The 23,941-nt window shown below is 39.3% G+C and overlaps 1 protein-coding gene and 1 pseudogene across 3 annotated transcripts in view; one reads left to right on the top strand and one right to left on the bottom strand.

The window, feature by feature from the left end:
* Positions 1–23,941, bottom strand: part of ASCC1 (activating signal cointegrator 1 complex subunit 1) — a 113,698-nt gene that overhangs the window by 14,714 nt on the left and 75,043 nt on the right. For all 3 annotated transcript variants that reach the window (XM_007963117.3, XM_038009082.2, XM_038009083.2), the window contains exons 8-9: positions 22,975–23,099; positions 17,923–18,008 (exon numbers count right to left, since the gene is read on the bottom strand). In XM_007963117.3, coding sequence (XP_007961308.1) covers positions 17,923–18,008; positions 22,975–23,099 — 211 coding nt within the window. The remainder of the gene's footprint in view (positions 1–17,922; positions 18,009–22,974; positions 23,100–23,941) is intronic.
* Positions 9,804–10,414, top strand: LOC103216027 (tubulin-specific chaperone A pseudogene; annotated as a pseudogene).

The raw sequence follows: 23,941 nt of genomic DNA, 5'->3' as shown, positions 1-23,941 counted from the left end.
CAAAAAAAGCAAATCAGATGTCCCTAGGCAACATCAGACAATGCAAAGAGTACACATACATATAAATAACAGCAGTCCAAATAATGGCTGGCCTTGGAATGGCTCCCTAGAAGAGGGGAGAAAGGCTGCCACATGTTATCAACTAAGTTATTTCCAACTAAGTTACCTCATTAGACTGGAAGACATGAAATACTGCATCCTCTGTTAGAACCAAAGGAAACACACCTTGAGTAGCATCACTGTAACTTTATTATAGACTACAACACACACTTTTCTATAATCTAATTCAGATGGCCCTCCCTGCCCTCTGCAAAGGTGTGGGCTAGATGTCCAACAAGCAAAATGCCTTGGAAGAGAGAGAGGGTTGTCTCCACGCATGTCACAGTGATAAGGCCACTACAATTTAAGAAACTGCTATCAAGCCAGGCGTGGTGGCTCATGCCTGTAATCCCAGCACTTTGGGGGGCCAAGGTGGGTGGATAATTTGAGCCCAGGAGTTTGAGACCAGCCTGGGCAACATGGCAAGACATCTCTACAAAAAAATACAAAAACTAGTTGGATGTGGCAGCACACACTTCTAGTCCCATCTACTCAGGAGGCTGAAGTGGGAGGGTCACTTGAGCCTGGGAGATTGGGGCTGCAGTGAGCCAAGATGACGCCACTGCACTCCAGCCTTGGGTGACAGAGCAAGACCCTGTCTCAGAAAAAAAAAAAAAAAAATCAAAGTTTTAACCTACAATTGAGAGAATAAACTCTGAATTGGATTTCTGGTTGATTTCTGGTTGATTTATACCATTTTCTCACTTTTAATCTGTAATAATAACATTCACATTTGAGTATTAATTCTAAAATTGTTTCATCCCTGGGATATGGGGGAAGAGAGCTTTTTTTTTTTTTTTTTTTTTTTTTTTTTTCTGAGATAGAGTCTCTCTCTGTAGCCCAGGCTGGAGTGCAATGGTGCGATCTCAGCTCACTGCAAGCTCCACCTCCTGGGTCCACACCATTCTCCTGCCTCAATCTCCTGAGTAGCTGGGACTACAGGTGCCTGCCACCACGCCCGGCTAATTTTTTTGTATTTTTAGTAGAGACGGGGTTTCACTGTGTTAGCAAGGATGGTCTCGATCTCCTGACCTCGTGATCCACCCGCCTCGGCCTCCCAAAGTGCTGGGATTACAGAACATAGTTTCATTTGGTCTGGTCTCTAACAAAGGGCTGCTTCAAAGAGGACAGTGCCCTGTCACCATCTCTGCGTTCAGATTTATATTCTGCTACTGGTTTGTTTATACTGTAGCTAAAAACACACAATGCAGAATATATGTACAATGGAACAATATTCAGACTCAATAAGGAATGAAGTCCTGACACATGCTACAACATAGGTGAACCTTGAAAACGTTATGCTGAGTGAAATAAACTGGACACAAAAGGACAAATGTACAATTCCACTTATATGAGGTACCTAGAGTAGTCAAATTCATAGAGACAGAAACTAGAGTGGTGGTTGCCAAGGGGAAGGGGAAATGGGGAGTTGTTGTTCATTACAATGAGTTTTAGTTTGGAATGATGAAAACGTTCTGGAGATGGATAGTGATGATGGCTGCACAACAATGTGAATGGACTTAATGCCACTGAATTGTACACTTAAAAATGGTTAAAATAGCCAATCTTATGTATATTTTACCACAGTTTAAAAAAACAACGGCCAGGTGCAGTGGCTTACACCTGCAAGCATAGCACTTTGGGAGGCTGAGGTGGATGGATCACTTGAGGTCAGGAGTTCGAGACCAGCCTGGCCAACATGAAACCCCATCTCTACTAAAAATACAAAAACTTCCTGCGCATGGTGGCATGCGCCTGTATCCCAGCTACTCAGGAGGTTGAAGCATGAGAATCGCTTGAACCCAACTGGTGGAGGTTGCAGTGAGCTGAGATCCTCCACTGCACTCCAGCCTGGGCAACAGAGCCAGATTCTGTCTCAAAAAAAAAAAACCAACATACAACTCATTTCATCAGTGAACTACATCCAAAATAATATGAACAGTCCTAGAAATGAACACATAAAAGATATGAGTATTTTCTATAAGAACAGACATCCCATTCAAAGAGTTCATAAGAATGACATCACAGGAACCACAGACAATTGAATATTTATTCCCCCTCCCTCAAATGCACCAAGCAAGCATGTAGCTTAGTGTTTTATATTTAGTAGGTATTTAGTAAACATTACCAAATATTTATTTTCATTCTGATAAGAACAAGAGATGATTTTAAGAAAGGCAATGCTAACCTCTTAATTTTTTTCTATTTTCCCTGCCTTTGCCAAACCATGGCCTATTTCTTGTTACTGTGCTGGCTGGGCCCTTTCAAAAACCCTGCATCATTTCCTGCCTGAGCCAAAACAACACATGGAAGTATTCCAGTTCCACTGCAAAGAGGAATAATCTGTGAACATGAATTCAAAAGAGAGCAAAAAACATCATGTAGAAACAGATAGCCACAGACCAGGGAAGGTGCATCTTCCCAGAATAAATGGTGGCTTTTGCCAAAAACCAGCCAATTTCTTGTTTTTCAGTTCCATGTTAACAATGGTTTCACCTCACTGACAGCCGTATCTTCAGATGCTCTCATTAGACTTCACTGTCCAGGCAAAGTAACACATAAAACACATTAAAAAATTCCGAGGAAAAGTTATGGTGAAACACAGCTTAGATTTGAATTTTCCTTTCCCTCACCCCCTAAACAGACTGAAATAAGAAGCTACGACACCAAACTGAAGCATTTCAAACTGTACTTTTTCCTTATAAATCTGATGTTCTGAGGAACTGCCCAATCACCTGTCAGAAGTCTTTCAGATCCTTTAAAACATGGTCTATTGTTTTTCTATTGCTGGCAAAATATGAAAAGCCCCTAATAATCTTCTGCAATCTCCTATTTTTATGAGTTTCATTTTTCACCATCAAAGAAGGGAGGCAGAGCCCTATCTTATCACTAACAAAGCACCATATTCTAGCAAGATGTCTCATCACAATCTCCTTCCTAAGCTTTCACATTTTTCTGACATTCATGTTAATTGTAAAATTAGCACCATTCACTTGCAAGTTCAGTGCACTTTATTTTTCATTCAGTATTTTTTATTAATAGCTTCTGTAATAAGGCATAAATGAAGCTGCAAACAAAATCACTGTCCATGTTTCAAGTTAATTAGTGCATACCACAGAGAAGCACACAATTAGTTTTGGATGTATTTTGAAATAAAAGAAAGTTAAATGTAAATTTAAGCTCATTATTATCTTTATCAGCTGAGTGTTGCTATGTGTAATAATAAAGTTGCAATCAAATTTAATCGAGAAATGAACTTGAAAGATTGTGAGTATGAGCTATAGGTATATTCAGTTTGTGGCTCTCTTTTCTTGAGTTGAGTAACCTCATTTTAAAAAAGAAATAAACGGATGGGAGCGGTGGCTTGTGCCTATAATCCCAGCACTTTGGGAGGCCAAGGCGGGTGGATCATGAGGTCAGGAGATGGAGACCATCCTTGCTAACACGGTGAAACGCCGTCTCTACTAAAAATACAAAAAAGTAGCTGGGCGTGGTGGCTGGCACCTGTAGTCCCAGCTACTCGGGAGGCTGAGGCAGGAGAATGGTGTGAACCCGGGAGGCGGAGCTTACAGTGAGCAGGGATCACACCACTGCACTCCAGCCTGGGCCACAGAGTGAGACTCCATCTCAAAAAAAAGAAAAGAAATAAACATTTGCTAGAAATGAAAATAAACAGAAATTCAATGGGATTGACTATTATTAACTAAATCTTTATGACATAATTAGTTTATCTTGAAGGCCTATTAAATAAGTGCATCATATTGAATCATAAAGCAAAATTGTGTTGGATGAAATAAAAGAAAAACTAACCTCTAAGGAGTCAGCAAACTTTTTCTTTAAAAGGCCAGGAGGCCACATGGATTCCACCACAACTACTCAACTGTGCCAAACGGTGTGTAAATAAATGAGCTGAGCTGTGTTTCAATAAAGTTTTACTTATTTGGATTTCACATAATTTTCACATCATGAAGTATTACAGTATTCTTCTTTTGATATTTATAATCATTAAAAAATGTAAAAACTGATCTTGCTTTGAGGGCCATAAAAAAAACAGGTGGTGCGCCACATTTGGCCTTCAAACAGCAGTTTGCCAAGTCCTGCTTTAAGAGTTTATTATATGAAGTACAAGGCAAAAAATATCCCCTCTGGCAAATCCAGTGTTCTATTGATGCATAAGAAAAAATCTTTTTCTCCTCTCCTTCCAAAATCTGATGTCTGTAGAAAACACTTCCAAAAAAGTTTCCTGAGTGCCTGCCAGGTGCAAGACACACTGCTAAGCACTGAGAGGCACCTAAGAGGTCTCTGAACAATCAAAGTAGGGAGAGGCGGGGCGCTGAGAGATGGAGAGAGCTCCATTGATTTGGACGGCTCTTACCATTAAGGAAGAGGTAATATCTGTATTAGACTTTGAAGAACAAGGATCATTTGAATACACGAAGACTGAAGTAAAAGAAAAACACAGAGATAAGGACAAAACCTTAGGGAATAGACATATTATGGAGTGAATTTTTTAAAAAGCAGCTCCAGAGTCAGGAAGAAAACCAGGAGAACCAATTGCCCCTGAAGCCAAGAGAAGAAAGCATTTGAAGGAGAAAAGGGCTTAACACTTTCCATGCGGATACTGGGGAAAAAGTAAAAGTAGATCAAGGCACTGAACAAATAGGGGCTATCAATGACTTTTTACAGTGCTATTTTGGTATAATGATAGAGGTGACAGACAGGTTGGGGAGAATAAATAGGGACTAGTCTGAAAGGGATGGTGGTAGGAAGAATGGCTTTATAGTGCTTACTCAGACTAGAGAAATGGGTTATCCTTTCTTAAAACAAAAAACACTCCCAGGAAAGATGCAGCTACCTTCTTAATAAATTGCTCTAATATGAAACACTCTAATCAGAAAGTTGTTCTTTATACCAATTAAATTCTTACACTCTTTGAAGTCAAATGGCCCAATTTATGTGGTAAGATCAACAGTTAATAAAAGGTTCATCTATTGTAAACACTGCAAAAAGATACAGCCAAGAATCAACAAACTTTTCTGGAAGGTGCTATATAAACACACACCCACCCCAAATGGTTAAGTGTCCTACTAAGCCCCTAAGTGCATGTCTGTCTGTCCTTCTTTCTTTATAAAACTTTTTATTTCAACATAGTTTTAGACTTATAGAAATGTAATAAGAATAGTAAAAGGAATCCTGAATACTTTTATTCTTCTTTCTTTTTTAATAACCTACTTTAAGAAATGCATTATTTGGCCGAATTTCCTGCTTTTTATTCTTTGTAATGTAGATATTGCCATTAAATTTTGGCCATCAGTTTAAATACTGTTAGGACTCAGGTAGTTTAGTTAATGTTGTCCATGATTCAGCCACAAGTTGTAAGAAAGCAAAGTACAATACAAGCTCACTTAACAGAGTTCCTGTTTAAAATTCATCGGGTTTCTTTAATCTTTAGATTGATGTTTTTCACCAACTATGCCCCATTCTCTCCTTCTGAGGTTCCAATTAAATATATGTTAGATCTTCTCACTTACTATCCTGAATGTCTTGTTCTCTTTCTGTAATTTTTATCTCTGTCTATGCATCATTCTAGATAATTTCTCCTGATGTTCTGGTTCACTATTTCCCTCTTCAGCTATGTTTTATTTGCTGCTAAACCCGTACATTGAGCTCTTTATTTCAGTTATTGCCTTTTATAGTTCTAGCATTTCTATTTGGTTCTTTTTCAGAACTGTTATATTGGTTTTTCTTTTTAATAGTTCCCAATTCTCTAATAAAAATTTTAAGCTTGCCAGCCAGACACAGTGGCTCATGCCTATAATCCTAGCACTTGGGAGGCCAAGGAAGGAGGATCACTTAAGCCCAGAAGTTCGAAACCAGTCTGGGCAACATAGTTAAGACCTCATCTCCGTATTTTAATTTTTTTATTTTCTGAGATGGAGTCTCACTCTGTTGCCCAGGCTGGAGTGCAGTGGCATGATCTCAGGTCACTGCAACCTCCACCTCCCAGTTTCAAGCGACTCTCCTGCCTCAGCCTCCCAAAGCGCTGGGATTACAGGCATGAGCCACCATGTTTGGCTTTTTAAATTTTAAGAATTAAAAAACAAATTTAAGCTTGGCTTTGATTTCGAACACAGTAAGCATAGTTGTTTTTAGTACAAGTCTGATAACTCTAGTATGTCATATATTTATGAGTTTTATAAGTCTGTTTGCTTATTGTGACTGGTTTCCTCTTATGTCTAATCACCTTTGACTGTGTACTGGTCACTTTTGGAGAAAAAGTTCCCTGGAGGAATATTTTTAGACAGAGGATGATGGTACCCTCTTCCAGAGATTTCTGTTTGCTACTGCCATATGCCTGGGAGCACTACCAGTTCAGAGCCTCTTTCATCCAAATTCAAGACCTTAGGGTCTACTTCCTTCTTTTAGAACCCTAATAGTTAATTTTTGCACTGATTGAGAATCCTCTTTGTCATATTTTCCCCTCACATTTTCTCTTTGCCATTTGCCAGAGATTTCCTTGACTCTTTCTTCCAATCTTTGATTGAATATATGTATATGTGAGTGCATATATGTAATCTCCAAGGACTCTCTCATTCTCTAATTGATCCTTTTAAATAACATTTTTACTTTCCAAATGATTCTTCAGAAAGTTGTATATTTGTTTCACTAACAATTACCTACTTCACATGATCGTCAAGAATAATGTAATTGCTTTCAATGCTATATGTAAACGCTATTATAAAATATTAGTATGGCCAACTGAACTGCAGTTTGTATATTAGCATTAAAAGCCTGGAGAAGAAGTGACATCTGCTAGTGATTTTACTTAAACAATATTAAAATGTCCAGTCACAGAAATATAACTAAGTAAAAAAGGCACAAGAGCCATGGTGAAAATCAAGGGACAATAACTTTATCCTAAATTCCATTTGCTGTTATATATCCTGCTATAATAGTGCAATGAGACATTCAGCAATAGACAATCAAGGAAAGACTTTCTGGGAAATTTGAGTTTTGAGAAAAAAATCTAAAGAAGAGTCAAGTGACAAAGAAATAATTTTCAAAAACAGTACATAATATGGCTGAATATTGAACTGAATAATAAAACTGGATAATAAAAAGACACAATGTTTTCTTCCTCAAATGAAATAATATACTTTCTGGCTGGGCATGGTGGCTCACGCCTATAATCCCAACATTTTGGGAGGCCAAGGCAGGTGGATTACCTGAGGTCAGGAGTTCGAGACCAGCCTGACCAACATGGTGAAACTCTGTCTCCACTAAAAATACAAAATTAGCCGGTCATGGTGGTGTACGACTGTAGTCCTAGCTACTCGGGATGCTGAGGCAGGAGAATTGCTTAAACCTGGGAGGCAGAGGCTGCGGTGGGCCAAGATTGCACCATTGCACTCCAGCCTGGGCAACAAGAGCAAAACTCCATCTCAAAAAAAAAAAAAGAGAAAAGAAAAAGAAAGAAATAATACACTTTCTAAATGCTAGTCTTCCTTTGCAAGCATTAGTATCTTTTTTAAAAAGCTACAAAACTTCTAGTTTACAGTCTAGCATGAAGGAGTTTGGAAGTCGCCACTCCATCCTAACAAGTGAAAAGCTGAACAAACTAAAACCTTGACAACTCTTCATAGGTCTGTCAGAGAGGTGAGGTTGGGGACAAACTGCTGCCCCCAAAACTGGAGATACACACAGGTAGATACAGAGAATCACAATGGAGCAGAAACCCACAGGAGAAACCTCCAGAGAGTGGAGAAACCTAACTGTAATTGACAAACTGCTACAGGCTGTGTGGACAAGTCTAAAAGTTAGAAACTCCAGGGAACCAACTCACCAAAGGTTTTTGTAGTTTTACCTCCAGGAGCTCTACTTGGCCTCCTGCTTCCAGCAGGGGGAGGAATAAAAGAACCATTCTGAAATACACCAGACCACTTTGTTCCTAACAAAGCCTGCCCTCAGGAGAAACTATTTTACCAGAGCCTAAACTGCTGGGGTTTTATGAAAGCTTAACATACCTAGGGGAAGGATGATACCCAACTCCAGCCCCCTCTAGCCATCCACAGTGGGGAAGAGAAATATCAAGCCCTAATGGGCACTAACCTTCCATGTGCAGGAACCCCACCTCAGCTCCCTCCAGCCTTCCACATAGGGGCCCCTCTAACCATCCTGTCCCACCTAACGAGGGTGATGAGAAGCACAGGTGACATTCACAGTCCAGTGGCACAAGCTCACCAAAAGACTAAGACCTAATCACAGAATTACAGAACACTTCCCCTCCCTCCAACCTCACCATCACACCACAAAAGGCCTTTTTACAGGAGTCCCTTTCACCCAGTACATCATGTTCAGATTCAACAAAAAATTACAAGACATAGTAAAGGGCAAAAAAGCACAATTTGAAGACACAGGGCAAACATCAGAACCAGAGTCAGAAATGGCAGGGATATTGGAATTATCAGACCAGGAACAACTATGACTCCAATGGATAAAGGAGACAACATGCAAGGACAGATGGATAATGTAGGCAGAGAGATGGAAATTCTAAGAAATAATCAAAGAGAAATGCTAGTGATTAAAAGCACTGTAACAACTGGGCACAGTGGCTCACACCTGTAATCCCAGCACTTTGGAAGGCCGAGGCAGGCGGATCACCTGAGGTCAGGAGTTCAAGACCTGCCTGACCAACGTGGTGAAACCTCATCTCTACAAAAATACAAAAATTAGCCAGATATGATTGTGGGTTCCTGTAATCCCAGCTACTCGGGAGGCTGAGGCGGGAGAATCGCCTGAACCCAGGAGGCGGAGGTTGCAGTGAGCCGAGATTGTGCCACTGTACTCTAGCCTCGGCGACAGAGTGAGATTCCATCTCAAAATAAATAAATAAGTAAATAAATAAATAATAAAAATACTGTAACAAAAATAAAGAATGTCTTTCATGGGCTCACTAGCAGACTGGACATGGCTGAGAAAGAATCTCTGAGCTTGAGCATATGATAACAGAAACTTCCCAAACTGAAAAGCAGAGAACAAAGACTGAAAAAACACAACAGAATATCCAAGCACTGTGGTACAACTACAAAAGATATAAGGTATACACGATGCAAATACCAGAAGAAGAAGAAAAAAAGGAATGGAAACAATATTTGAAGGAATAAAGACTGAGAATTTCCCCAAATTAATGTCAGATTCCAAACCACAGATCTAGGAAGCTCAGAGAGTACCAAGCAGAATAAACGCCAAAAAAAACCCCCAAAAACACCCAAAACAAAACTGTACCTAGGCATATCATAGTCGCACTTCTGAAAATCAAAGATAGAGAAAAAATTATGAAAGGAGCCAAAGGGAAAAAACAAATACCTTTCCTATATAGAAGCAAAGATAAGAATTACATTTGACTTTTCCTCAGAAACCACGCAATCAAGAAGAGAGTGGAGTGAAATACTGTTGAGAGAAAGAAACTCTATCAACCTAGAATTCTGAACCCTGTGCAATTATCCTTCAAAAAATGAGGGAGAAACAAGTATAAGAGATATGCTAAGAAAGGCGAGAAAAAGAAATTATATATAATATTCAAATAAAACAAAAAAAAAGGCAGAAAAAGGGTGGGAGGCAAAACTAGAAATAAAGAACAAGGGCAATAAGTAGAAAACAGTAACATATATAATAAACACTAATCCAACTATATTAATCAATAATCACTTTAAACATCAATGGTCGATATAGCCACCGCCTCTGCGCGTCGCCCTCCACGGTTACCCCGGTTCTTCGCCCCTCCTTCCTGCGGCGCTCTAGGGACCATGGCCGAACCTCGCGTGAGACAGATCAAGATCAAGACCGGCGTGGTAAAGCGGTTGGTCAAAGTAAAAGTGATGTATGAAAAAGAGGCAAAACAACAGGAAGAAAAGATTGAAAAAATGAGAGCTGAAGATGGTGAAAATTATGACATTAAAAAGCAGGTAGAGATCCTACAAGAATCCTGGATGATGATCCCAGATTGCCAGCGCAGGTTGGAAGCCGCATATTTGGATCTTCAACAGATATTAGAATGTGAAAAAGACTTGGAAGAAACTGAGGAATATAAAGAAGCACGTTTAGTACTGGATTCAGTGAAGTTAGAAGCCTGAAACTTTTCTTGTATGGGGTGGTTCTTGCATTGAATCCTGGGGTCCATTTTACAATCCATTATTTTTGACCACTGCTGTGTGTTCAAGTAGTGTGAGAATGTGATTGTTTTTATCTAGTTACGTATGTATTTCTTTGTCTAATTTAATATGTCAAATAAATGAATACATCTAAAAAAAAAAAATCAATGGTCTAAATACACCAATTAAGAGACAGAGAGTGTTAGATTTAAAAAAAAAAAAAAGCACCCAAACAATATATTGTCTACAAGAGACCGACTTTTTATTTATTTATTTATTTTGAGACCCACTCTGTCACCCAGGCTGGAGTGCAATGGTGCAGTCATAGCTCACTGCAGCCTCAACCTCCCAGGCACAAGTGATCCTCTCACCTCAGCCTCCAAAGTAGCTGGGACTACAGGCATGCACCACCATGCCCAGCTAATTTTTAAAATTTTTTGTAGAGACAGGGTCCCACTGTGTTGCTTATGCTGGTCTTGAACTCCTGGGCTCAAGTGATCCTCCCACCTGGGCCTCCCAAAGTGCTGGGACTACAGGCATGAGCCATTGTACACAGCCAAGAGACTCGATTTAAATATAAAGACACACAGAGATTAAAAATAAAGGGATGTACCAGCATAGATGGGTTCTTTAAAAAAAAAGAAAGAAAAGAAAAAGTAAATAAAGGGATGAAGAAAGATATGCCATTCTAACACTAACTGAAAGAAAGTTGAGTAGCTATATTAATTTCAGATGGAGCAAACTTTAGAGCAAGGAAAGTTACTATGAATAAAAGGGAGCAATACATAATGATAAAAAGATCAACTGTCCAAGAAGACCTAACAATCCTTAACACATATGTGCCTAAAAACAGTGTCAAAATACATGAGGTAAAAGTTGACAGAAGCAAGAAGAAACAATGAACTCACTATTATAGTTGGAGACTTTAACCCCCATATATCAGAAATGGATGGATCCAGAAGGCATAAAACCAGTGAGGATATAGTGGAACTCAACAGCACTACCAACTGACTGGATATAATTGACATCTATAGAATATTTCATCCAACAACAGCAGATTACATGTTCTTCTCAGGCTCACAGGAAACACTGACGAAGACAGATCACATTCTGGGCCACAAAATACCGCTGTAATAAGTTTAAAAGAATAGTATCACACAGTGTCTGCTCTCAGGCCACAATGAAATTAAACTTGAAAGTAATAACAAAGATAGCAGGAAAATCCCAAAATAGGTGGAAATTAAACTACACACTTCAGCCAGGTGCAGTGGCTCACGTCTGTAAACCCAGCACTTTGGAACGCCAAGGTGGGCGAATCACAAGGTCAGGAGTTGGAGACCATCCTGATGGGGTGAAACCCCATCTCTACTAAAAATACAAAAATTAGCTGGGTGTGGTGGCACACGCTTGTAATCTCAGCTACTTGGAAGGCTGAGCCATGAGAATTGCTTGAACCTAGGGGGGTAGAGGTTGCAGTGAGCAAAAATCATGCCACTGCACTCCAGCCAGGGCGATAGAACCAGACTCAGTCTCCAAAAAAAAAAAAACACACACACACAAACACACACACTTCTTACCAACACATGGGTCAAAAAGACCTTAGCTACCACACCTTTAGCTGGTTTCTCTTAGCTGTGTGTGGTAGCTCACTCCTATAATCCCAACATTGTGTAAGGCTGAGGTGGGGGGATTGCTTGAACCCAGGAGTTAGAGAACAGCCTGGATAACATAGTGAAACCCCACCTTTACAAAACAATGTAAAAGAAAAATTAGCCAGGCATGACAGTGCATGCCTGTAGTCTCAGTCACTTGGGAGACTGAGGTGGAAGGATTATTTGAGTCCATAAGTTCCAGGCTGCAATGAGCTATGATTGTGCCACTGCACTCCACTCTGGGTGACAGAGCAATGAGGCCTTATACCTAAATAAATTAAAAATTAACTTTTAAAAAAGACACCTCAAGAGAAATTTAAAACATTTTAAGCTAAATGAAAATGAAGATACAACTTATCAAAATGTGTAGGATACATCAAAAGCAGTGCTTAGAGGGAAATTTATAGCATTTAGTGTGTATGTTAGAAAAGAAAAATGATAAAAAATCAATAATCTAAGCTTCTACCTTAGTAAACTAGAAAAGTAAGAGCAAATTAAATCCAAATTAAGCAGAATAAAAGAAATAATTTAAAAAATCAGAGCAGAGGCCAGGCGCGGTGGCCAACGCCTGTAATCCCAGCACTTCGGGAGGCCGAGGCGGGCGGATCACGAGGTCAGGAGATCAAGACCATCCTGGCTAACACGGTGAAACCTCGTCTCTACTAAAAATACAAAAAAGCCTGTAATCCCAGCACTTTGGGAGGCCGAGACGGGCGGATCACGAGGTCAGGAGATCGAGACCATCCTGGCTAACACGGTGAAACCCCGTCTCTACTTAAAAAAATATAAAAAACTAGCAGGGCGTGGCAGCGTGCGCCTGTAGTCCCAGCTGCTGGGGAGGCTGAGGCAGGAGAAGAACGGCGTGAACCCAGGAGGCGGAGCTTGTAGTGAGCCAAGATCGCGCCACCGCACTCCAGCCTGGGTAACAGAGCGAGACTCCATCTCAAACAAAAAAAAAAAAAAAAAGAATCGGAGCAGAAATGAATATAACTGAAAAGAGGTACTCAATAGAGAAAATCGGAGTGAATCCTAATGTAAATGGTGGTCAGTGTGGCCTATTGATTTTAAAGATGCACGAATCTGGTGTCAGATGCCAAAAGTGGGGGAGGCTGTGCGTGTGCAGCGATGGGGGCATTTGGGAACACTGTATACTTTCTGCTCAACTTTGCTGTGAACCTAAAAAAATAAAGTTCATGAAATTTTTTAAAAAGTGACCACATAGTTCTAAATCTCACGTCTCTTCTCTGTCCTCTAGAAAAAAAAATTGAATTTATCTTTTCAACACTCTTCTAATACTTCAAAACAAAATATTCATTCAAAACAAGCCTCTCCCCTGAGAGTGTTTAAGAAGTTAATTGTGCTTTTGTTCCCTTAGGACCGACTGACTAAAGAGTCTCCCGGGAGGGGCATGGGAGGCAGACTCTACTCTTTGACCTTGGTAGTAGTCAACACTGTTCATTTTATGACTACTTGTTCAACAGTAAATGTATGTCTCATGTACATATATATATATTTCAGCAAAAAAGAATAAACAGTATTTTTAAAAGCTTCCTTCATAAAAATGTCTCTAAGTAAAGCAAACTAAATAAAGATCTCATTTAAATTTATTCATTCTAATTGTCCTTTTAAAGGCTCTAAAGAACAGAGATGGGACAAAACCAAAACTGAATGAAATACGTGGGTGACTCAGTCACATCTTTCAAGAAAAGTCTCAGTGAGGCTAGAGATTTAAAACACTTTCAGGGGAAAGTATTTCAAATTAATACAGTCAGTTTAATACTGCCAGTCTCTTCTTTCTCTAAATTTAAAGATTCTTATATATAAAATAGAAAAGGTACAAATTCATTTCCCTTTTACATGGCTTATATTTTCCAGGATTTTTAAATGTCTAAAGATAATGCACTTTTACACTATCCTCTGACTTTAGACCTATAGTACTTTCCATTCTTTCCCAAATATATCACTGTACCTTTATTTGTACCATACCACCTTCTCTGATGAGTACAATCTAGGGCTCTAATGCCTCCTCTTCACTCTGCAGTCAGAAGCTATGCTTTTGAACCCCTGGTTCAATCTGCTGACAGCACAATCTTGGAACACTGATTCTATTGCTTAAGACCCCAAACAGACTGTCATTACCTCTCTCCCTAGAAGCTGGCAGTTAATGACCATTTTACTTCTAGCTAGTGAGGGAGCAGTTACTTCCAGGCAGTGTGTCTTTAGGTCAGTATGATTTCCCCAATTATAAATTTATCACTGCCTAAGGCTATACAAACAGCACCTTTTTTTTTGCTATCTCTTAGATTAGAAATGGATACTCTCTGAGGGGGCACCATCCCATTAATTTGGCCTAAGTCTTCCTCACTCATGCATCCTCCTTTTGGAGCTATCTGGCACTTTTCCGTAAAAAAACACCATAACCAAATATGTTTGTTCCTTTTCAGGTTTGAATAACACAGGAGAATGATTCTAGTTGTCAATTCTTAATTCAAAGTCTTTCTTAGGGAAAGACTTTCTTATTTTAACTAGGAATAACCAGACACTAGTATATTACAGCTGCAACAACTCTCAAAAAAGCTGTACGAAAGAAAAATGTGGCTTCCATCTGCATTAGTCATTAAAGATTTCTTTTTTTCTTATTAAGGCACCCAGAACACATATTATACCAAGCCAAAAGAACCAATTTTCTTCATGGAGTAGAATAGCAATTGGCTGTTACTCATTAAATTCTTACAGCAATGAGCAATGACTTTCTTTCTTGTTTTGTTTCTCTTTGAATAGCAGATGAAGTTGATTTTTTTTCTAAGGCTGCCTCCCATCACCAGCATTCCTGATCCTTGGCCTATGTAGCTGTTCATATGCTGCACACGTATGCCTGGGCTCCTTAACAACCAATGCAGTTAACCTTTCTGTTTACTCCAAGTCAGTTCCTATCTTGTTAGTGAAATTGATTTTTTTCTTTCTAAACATAATAATTTCATGTTGTACAAAAACTATACATATATATACACATATATATATATACACACACACACATATATATATATATATATATATATATATATATATATATATATAAAGTCCACTGGTTTTCTAAATCCTGTTTTTATTTTAAGGACAGGGCCATAGAGTCTCATGTTTTAATTGAGAAAGACATGTCCATTCATGGTAATGCCAAAAGGTGGGTGGACCACGGCTACTTCACAAACACTTAATTGCCTCTGTGTTGGGGGTGCGAGGTAACTGTTGGAGCCCACAATTTACTTTTATTTTAAAAAGTAGTTAATTCTCTTGATTGAACACAGGTGAAAGATTATTTTTCTGGAACTAGTGATCAAAGAGTAAATATTAGATACTATACTAAAGGATATGTCATCATAACTATCTGTGGTCAAAGGCACTTGTCCCTAACTCACTTCATGGTTTTTACATTCTAATTGTCTATTAACTGGCTGTACCCCTCAAGGACTGGAAGCTCCTAGAAGGCAAGCATTGTATCACAAAGACTGTTTCATCTTTAGGGCACATAGTCTGGCAGATGGTATACAGTCAGTAAGTATTTCGGTTAGTTTTGATATCATGTTCAATACAAGAATCTAATTATTAACTAGCTACAGTTTTAGACTAATTGGCACACTCACTGCCCCACCATTTATGAAACAAACTTTAATTGGCCATTATCCCAGTTCAGGCAGATAGACCCAACTTCAAATATCTAATGTTCTCTACCTAAACACTGGGCATCTTTATGGGAGGCAGCAGAACACAATGCTCAATTTGTGAGTTTTGAGTCTTTCTGTTCTGATTCAGACTCTGCTACTAACTAGCAGTACCTCTGGCAAGTCACTTTACCTTAGTAGATTTTTTTTTTTTTTTTGAGGTGGAGTCTAGCTCTGTTGCCCAGGCTGGAGTGCAGTGGCCCAATCTTGGCTCACTGCAACCTCTGCCTCCCGGATTCATGCAATTCCTCTGCCTCAGCCTCCTGAGTAGCTGGGATTACAGGTGCCCACCACCATGCCCGGCTAATTTTTGTATTCTTAGTAGAGATGAGGTTTCACTGTGTTGGCCAGGCTGGTCTTGAACTCCTGACCTTGTGATCCAACCGCCTTGGCCTCCCAAAGTGCTGGGATTACAAGCGTGGGCCACTGCACCCAGCCCTACCTTAGTAGATTTTGTGTCAGAGATTAAAGTGGGGAATTGGACTAAATGGTCTCCAAGAACCTAGCTAGGTCCAGGTCTAAAAGTGATTTGACTTGAATTAATAAGGGTATTACTGATATAGCAAGTCCTTGTCAACACCAGAGGGAGCTACGTTCATATCATCACTGGGGTGGTTCAGAAGATTTCAGGAAAAAGCATAGTTAAATGGAAAACTTACTTCCCAGAATGAGAGAAATTCTATACCCAGGTAAGAGCTCCACACTGCTCATACGGCCACCCAACAGGCTCTCTGCCATCACCCCACTCTTATAGATGTCAAAGCACCTCACACCTGACTTGTACCAACACACAAGGCTTCAGTTTTAACTCCAGAAAACCCAGTTGGCTTTGAGCCATTCCTAAAGATTTCTTTCCCCATTCAGTCTATTTTCTTTCTTAACCAAATTAACAATAACAAAAAGCAAAGTAATTCATTGTGATACTGGAAAATTCCCAAAGAAGGGAGACAAAGGAGGAGAAAGATTCATATCACACCGAAGCTGTAGCCTGGAAAAAACAGTCAAGTTAACTACAACTGAATTCATTAGCAGCCTGCCACTCAAACCCAGAGCTACCTCAAAAACAAGAAAACTACTCAAAAAGAGAAAACATATCAAGGAAAGGAAGGACTCGGCATAGCTCTGCAATGCGGGTGCGGGAATGCCTGTCTGAGTTGATGGCTGGCACTGCCCTACTGGGCTCCATGGTAAGCAGTCACAGCTGTTGAAGAGTGATGTCATTAATTAAGGCAATGGGGCCACATTAGGCATTTGGCAAAAAAAACTGTAAAGCGACAAGATAAGGGAATGGAGGGTGGGATAGGGAAGAAAAAGTAAAAGCATTTCTAAAGCTAAAGCTTATTCTGATGTTATTATATACTCCCTCCTCCACCTCAGCAAAACACCCAAAGCCTTGAAAATGACCTAAACCCTTACAGAGCAAGTGAAAAGAAGAATTGAAAACCTCTACATTAGTATCAACTTATGTTTCTCTTTGTCCAGAGGAACAATGGCATGTTAACCTGATAGAGAAGGCATAAATCACGAAAATTACAGAAGGGTAGTCTGTTGAAGAAAGATAAATGTAATCTTGAAGAACCCCTTTACTTTCATTTCATAGATTAATTCAACACTCAGAAAGGCAAAGCTTCAACAGTCAAAAATGGACCATCTACATTTTAGGACATAGGCTGTTCCTAAGTAAAAATGGATTATAAAGCCAGTACAGAGATTGACTTTGTGGGTAAAGAGAAAAATCTACTAAACAAGACAAATAATTATTTTCCACTTTAAAAAATGCAAGCTCAAACCTCTAGAGGTAAGTACAGAGTAAAACTTCGGTTGAAATCAACTTATTTCTATGAATCCAAGTAGTTGGAATACCTAAGGATTTTTTTTTTTTTTTTTTTTTTTTTTTGCTAAGTGTCTTATATCACTAATTTCAGGCAGGGTGCAGAGGCTCACACCTGTAACTCCAGCACTTTGAGAGACAGAGGTGGTAGGATCACTTGAGCCCAGGAGGTCAAGGCTCCAGTGAGCCGTGTTTGCACCACTGCACTCCAGCCTTAGCAACAGAGTGAGACAGTCTCAGATAAATAAACAAACAAACCACCAATTTCAAATACTCTAGAAGTGCCAAAACCTTAAGGGGACCATCTACTTTTCCTCTCTTTCCCTTTAGATAATTAAAAAAAACAAGTATGAGAAAAAGTATGTAGTATGAAAAAATATACTCTATTGTTAAAAGGAGAACTATTCCTTTTCCTCCTTTATTTAGGACATGTGCCAAAGGATTTCCAATTCACTCTGCTTCATACTGACCTTTAAAATATTTCGGCCATCAAATGATTCTCTTTCCTTGAAGATATATTTGCCATCCGCGGTGTAGAGATTGTACCTGCCTTCAGCTGTAAATATTCCAAAGATAATGTTAGAAGCTCACATTGGTTGGTTGTTTTCTCTTGGACTTCTATAGGTACATAGGTACAACTAGCAAAATTTTCATGTACTACCTGGAAAGTGGCATAATGCAGAGGAAAAATGTCAGGCCATGAATCAAGAGACCTGGCTTCTAGTCTCAGTTCTGTCAACGATTCATTCAATATACATTTATTCATTAATCTATTCATTTGACATTCTCCAGGCACTCACTATATATTCCTAACTATGCAACTAGCTACATTATTAGGCAAATTATGTCTCCATTGTGGACCTTAGTTCCTCACTGACAAAGTGAGAAGTAGGACTAAGTGATCTTCAAAGGTTCCTTACGTTCTATAGATCCAAGAAAAGTGGCATATAATTTTAAATATGTAAAAACACATAAGAGTTCACACATTAGCTAGTCAAAACTGCTGGCACTCATGCTCTGGGTTGATTTAAGGACTTCCCCCAAAGGAAAAAGAGCCCTTTAGTTGCAATCAAAGGTATCCTTACAGACATTCTACACAGGAATGCAGCAAATCTATGACCTTAGCCTAAACCAAGCTGTGCTCTAGCTTCTTGAGTTAATTTGGGTTGCATATCTCAAAAGACATCCTTAAAGGTTGGCAACAAAAAGAATATCAAAGGAGAGGGAAACAGGAAAGAAAAAAAAAATGTAACATCATTTCATGTCCTTTTCAAGTAAAAATTCAATACAGGAGAGTCCAGAGCACAAAAAATTCAAAGCATCCTCAAGAATTAACTCAGAATATTTTCTGAAATATTAATCATTTCCTACCCACTGACAGACCTTCAAAAATACTTATTTCCACCTTTAAGTACATTACTTTACTTATATAAGTAAGGAGAGTACTAGGCCAGAATTGATCAAATATATCTAGAGTTTTAAAAACTCCATGAACAGAATACATAATACATTTCAGCTAGCCCACTGGAGTTGCACATGGGTAACTATGGAACTATTTCTCTAAAGAGAAGAATGCTCTTAATCAAAGTTCCCAATGCCATGCATGTTTCACAACTTAAAATTAGGAGAAAGGGAATGTGTGAAGTGGCAAAAGAACAACAAACACATTAATACCAAATAAATATCAAAAGTGGAAACAACATAAATGTTCACCAATTGATGAATGTATACATAAAATGTGGCATATCCATACAATGGAATATTATTCGGCCATAAAAAAATGAAGCACCAGGCATGGTGGCTCACGTCTGTAATCCCAACACTTTGGGAGGCTGAGGTAGAAGGATCACTTGATCCCAGGAGTTTGGAACCAACCTGAGCAATATAGTGAGACCTTGTCACTACAAAAAAAAAAAAGGTTAGGCCAGGTGTGGTGGATCACGCCTGTAATCCCAGCATTTTGGAAGGCCGGGGCAGGCGGATTACCTTAGGTCAGGAGTTGGAGACCAGTCTGACCAACATGGTGAAACCCCGTCTCTACTAAAAATGCAAAAATTAGCTGGGCATGGTGGCGCGCACCTGTAATCCCAGCTACTCGGGAGGCCGAGGCAAGAGAATCGCCTGAACCTGGGGAGGCAGAGGTTGCAGTGAGCCAAGATTGCACCATTGTGCTCCAGCCTGGGCAACAAGAGTGAAACTCCATCTTGGGAAAAAAAGAAGAAAAAGTTTAAAAATTCGCTGGGTGTAGTGGCATGCACCTGTAGTCCCAACTACTCTGGAGGCTGAGGTGGGAGAATCACTTGAGTGTGGGAGGTGGAGGTTGCAGAGAGCCAAGATCACTCTACTACACTCCAGCCTGGGCAACAGAGACCTTGTCTCAAAAAAAAAAAAAAAAAAAAAAAAAAAACCACACAGAAAACAAAAAGGGAATGAAGTACTGCTATATTATAACATGGATGAGCCTTGAAAATATTATGCTACGTGAAAGCAGCCAGCCTCAAAAGATCACATACTGCATGATTCTGTTTATATGAAATGTCCAAAACAGACAGCTCTATAGAGACATAAAGTAGGCAGGTGGTGCCTAAGGCTTGGTGGAGGTCAGGGGAGGGCAGAGTAAGAGGGGTAGGAAGAAATGGAAAGTGACTGCCAATGGGTATGGGGTTTCATTTTAGGGTAATGAAAATGTTCTAGAACTGATTGTGGTGATGGCTATACAACTTTAACCAGACTAAAAACCACTAAATTTTATATATATATATATATATATATAAAATATGTATATTATATATATCAAGAGAGTAAATTGTATAGTATGTGAATTATATCTCAATAAAGCGATTATATTTTGAAAATCTGCAAACAGAGGGATAACTAGACTGTGAACACACAACACTCTCTTATATAAAGCTCTAGTGCTAACTGAACATAAACCTGGATCCACACAACTTAGAATATACAGATTCCTACATATCTGAACTCTTTCTGTGTTAAGAAATTAGTTAATAATGGACCATGATGTAGTTTTAAGAGCTCTGAACAAATATTTAAAGACTAAGACAAATGGAAAATGTACTGATAGTTAACAAATGTCTAATAAAATACTGTCTATACCTGCAACACCCAAAACAGAGGCCCCTATCCAGATGTGGCTCTATAAATTTTAATTAAAATTAAAAACAAAAGTTCACTTTCACAGTCTCACTAGCCACCTTTCAAGTGCTCAGTAACCACATGTGTCTAGTGGCTACCATATTGGACATTACAGATACAGAATACTTCAATCATCACAGACAGTTTTCTTAATACCATATGTCTTCTGAAACAATAAATTTAGGGTATACTCCAGAGTTCTGAAACTCTGCCATTACATAGTAATGTTAAAATGCACATCACCTCAGGGGATTCTCAATTTGTTTTCCAAAATTAAAATACACTGTCCAGAATAAAACAAACAGCACAAACCTAGTTATATGTTTCTACTGGACAAGCTACATTATAATACATAGATACCTAAAATATTCCTACTTTCTGTAGTACTACTCCCCGAAGGAAAGAAATATGCTCATCTTGGCCGGGCACAGTGGCTCATGCTTGTAATCCCACCACTTTGGGAGGCCAAGGCGGGTGGATCACGAGGTCAGGAGTTCAAGACCAGCCTGGCCAAGATGGTGGAACCCTGTCTCTACTAAAAATACAAAACTTAGCTGGGCGCGGTGGCAGGCGCCTGTAATCCCAGCTACTCAGGAGGCTGAGGCAGAAGAACTGCTTGAACCCAGGGGGCAGAGGTTGCAGTGAGCCAAGATCGTGCCACTGTACACTCCAGCCTGGGCGACAGAGCGAGATTCCATCTCAAAAAAAAAAAATGTATATATCATATATATATATATTTTATATATACACACACACACATATATACATACACACACACACTCAACTGGAACAAGTTCAAAGTTTTGGATTGTTCTATCACCTACCCAAACAAGAATATATAGGCTTTGACTGAGTTACTTGAAGTTCTTTTAATCTCAGTGTTCTCAAAAGTAAAATAGAGATTTATTCATAAGTCTTAAATAAAATTCAATATGATATCACAAAATAGTAACATTTTAGAACTAATAACTAGATAGCTATATATTTCTTGGTCCTACCATGGCTCTAACCAAACTGGGTTAATATCAAATGATTTCCAGTTGGGATCTTTGGTACATATCTGAGAGAAATTAAAAGACGTACCTTAACTAAAAGGGACACACAAATTGTCCTAACTAAAAACCTACAAATAGTTAATGGTTCAAGTCCTGATGGAGTTCTCTTCTCCTCTAGATTTTTTTCTTTTTTTTTTTTTTTTTTGAGAAAGTGTCTTGCTCTGTCGCCAGGCTGGAGTACAGTGGTGCGATATTGGCTCACTGTAACCTCCGCCTCCCAGAGTCAAGCGATTGTCCTGCCTCAGCCTCCCAAGTAGCTGGGATTACAAGCATGTGTCACCATACCCAGCTAATTTTTGTATTTTTAGTAGAGATGGGGTTTCACCTTGTTGGCCAGGCTGGTTTTGAACTCCTGAACTCAAGTGATCCACGCACCTCAGCCTTCCAAAGTGCTGGGATTACAGGCGTGAGCCACCGTGCCTGGACCCCACCTAGATTTTCTAAAACCAAGGTCGGGGCCCAAGAAAGGAAATGAAACCAGAATATGTGATCTTGGTGCTAGTGTATTTTGAACCACGAATCTTGGAAGGAAGAGTTTCATATGGCTTGAATGTGTGACTCCTGATCAGATGCTGAAGGTACTAGAGAAGCTTTCACTTTGGAGATACGGACAGGAAGAAAAGAAAACTTCTTTTTGAAATAAACACCTATCCCAAATCAAGAATTAAAACAAGGCATTTTTATAAAAAGGCTCAGAGTCCATGAAGAAAAACATTATTATTTTAACACAAGGTTTCTCAACCTCTGTGCTACGACAATTTGGGAAGAATAATTCTTTGTCGTGGGCGACCATCCCATGCATTGTAGAGTGTTAGACAGCACCCACTAGGTGCCAGCAGCAACCCATCTCCAAATCCCTAACTATGATAACCAAAAATGTCTCCAGACAATGCCAAATGTTAGCTGGGGGCAAAATCACCCCCAGTTCAGAAACACTGACTTAACATTTACTTTTACTAGCTCACCTTCCTTTCTCTCTTTAAAAAAAAAAAAAAAAAAAAAAAGCCACCAAGTATTACACGTGACATACTTATGCCAAAAACTTACTCACTGTTTATATAAAATTTACTGAAGCGTCCTATATTTTTATTTGCTAAATATGGGCAATCCTATGTGTGACAGAAATAAAAGATCTGGAAGCCACAGTCCCATGCTATATATGTTCTTGCCCACCTCTACTATGCTCATCAGAATAAGCTAAGAGGTCTAAAAAGAAGTATATCAGAGATTCTTTGATAGCCCATTCTGTGTAAACCTCAGAGATGCACAAGGCCACTGATCACAAACTGTGCTACAGTTCTCTGGGGGACTTACCATTGGGGTCTTTCCTGAATAGTGTATTCATAACTGTAGCATGCAGTTTCACACTATTCCACTCTTTCACTATTAGTCCAGATGCCTGAAAACGTTCCAGCACTCGATCAACTAATTCTTGCAGCCTGGAGAAATTGGAGAAAAGTAGTGCAGAAATCTTAGTAAACTTCCGAACATGCGATTACTAATTCAACAATGTTTATGGAGCCTCTGCTCTGTGCTCATCACTATACAAAGCCCTGCATCACGAGAGGAAGAAGAGACTCATCTCCCACCATCAGGGAGCTAAAGCTCAGTCTTGTTTGCTTAACAGATAGTAAAAATAAATGATGGCAATATATTACGGTGAGTGTGAAGGGAGTGATCAGCTCTACATGGAGAGGGCCAGGTTTCCACAGGAGGTTTAGACATAGTCTGGAACGATCATTAAAAGATTTGCAAATAACACCAGGGAAGAAGGGGCACTTCAAGTAGAAGAAGAAATAGCATGTGCAAAGATGCCAAGGCATGCAAAATCACAGCATATTCAAAAAACTGTCAACTATTTACAGTACAGCTATGACAGAGAGTGAGAGAAAAGGGACAATGGAGAAGAGTTAAGTCTATAAGTAGTGGTCAGATTAGGGAAGCCACAGAAAGACTTTCAAAAGGGAATAATGTGGTCTGATGTCCATTTTTGAAAGCTGACTCAATAGCAGAGTGGGAAAGGCTTTAGAAGAGGAACAGCTACAGAGGTCAGTCAGCTAGGTGGCTATTTCAACAGTCAACATCACCATGATGTATCAGGCACTGTTCTAAGCACTTTTTATCTGTTAAATCATTTAATCCTTATAACCAATTATTATCCCTATTTACCAATACAGAAGCCAAGGCACAGAGAAGCTACAAAAGTTGACCAAGTTCACAAAACTAACTGACAAAAACTAAGTAGCAAATCCAAAATTAGAAGAGGCCAGGTGCAGTGGCT

Source organism: Chlorocebus sabaeus, chromosome 9 (assembly GCF_047675955.1).
Source record: "Chlorocebus sabaeus isolate Y175 chromosome 9, mChlSab1.0.hap1, whole genome shotgun sequence".
Classification (NCBI taxonomy): domain Eukaryota; kingdom Metazoa; phylum Chordata; class Mammalia; order Primates; family Cercopithecidae; genus Chlorocebus; species Chlorocebus sabaeus.
Note: the sequence above shows the minus strand (reverse complement) of the source record. Positions and strands in the feature narration are given on the sequence as shown.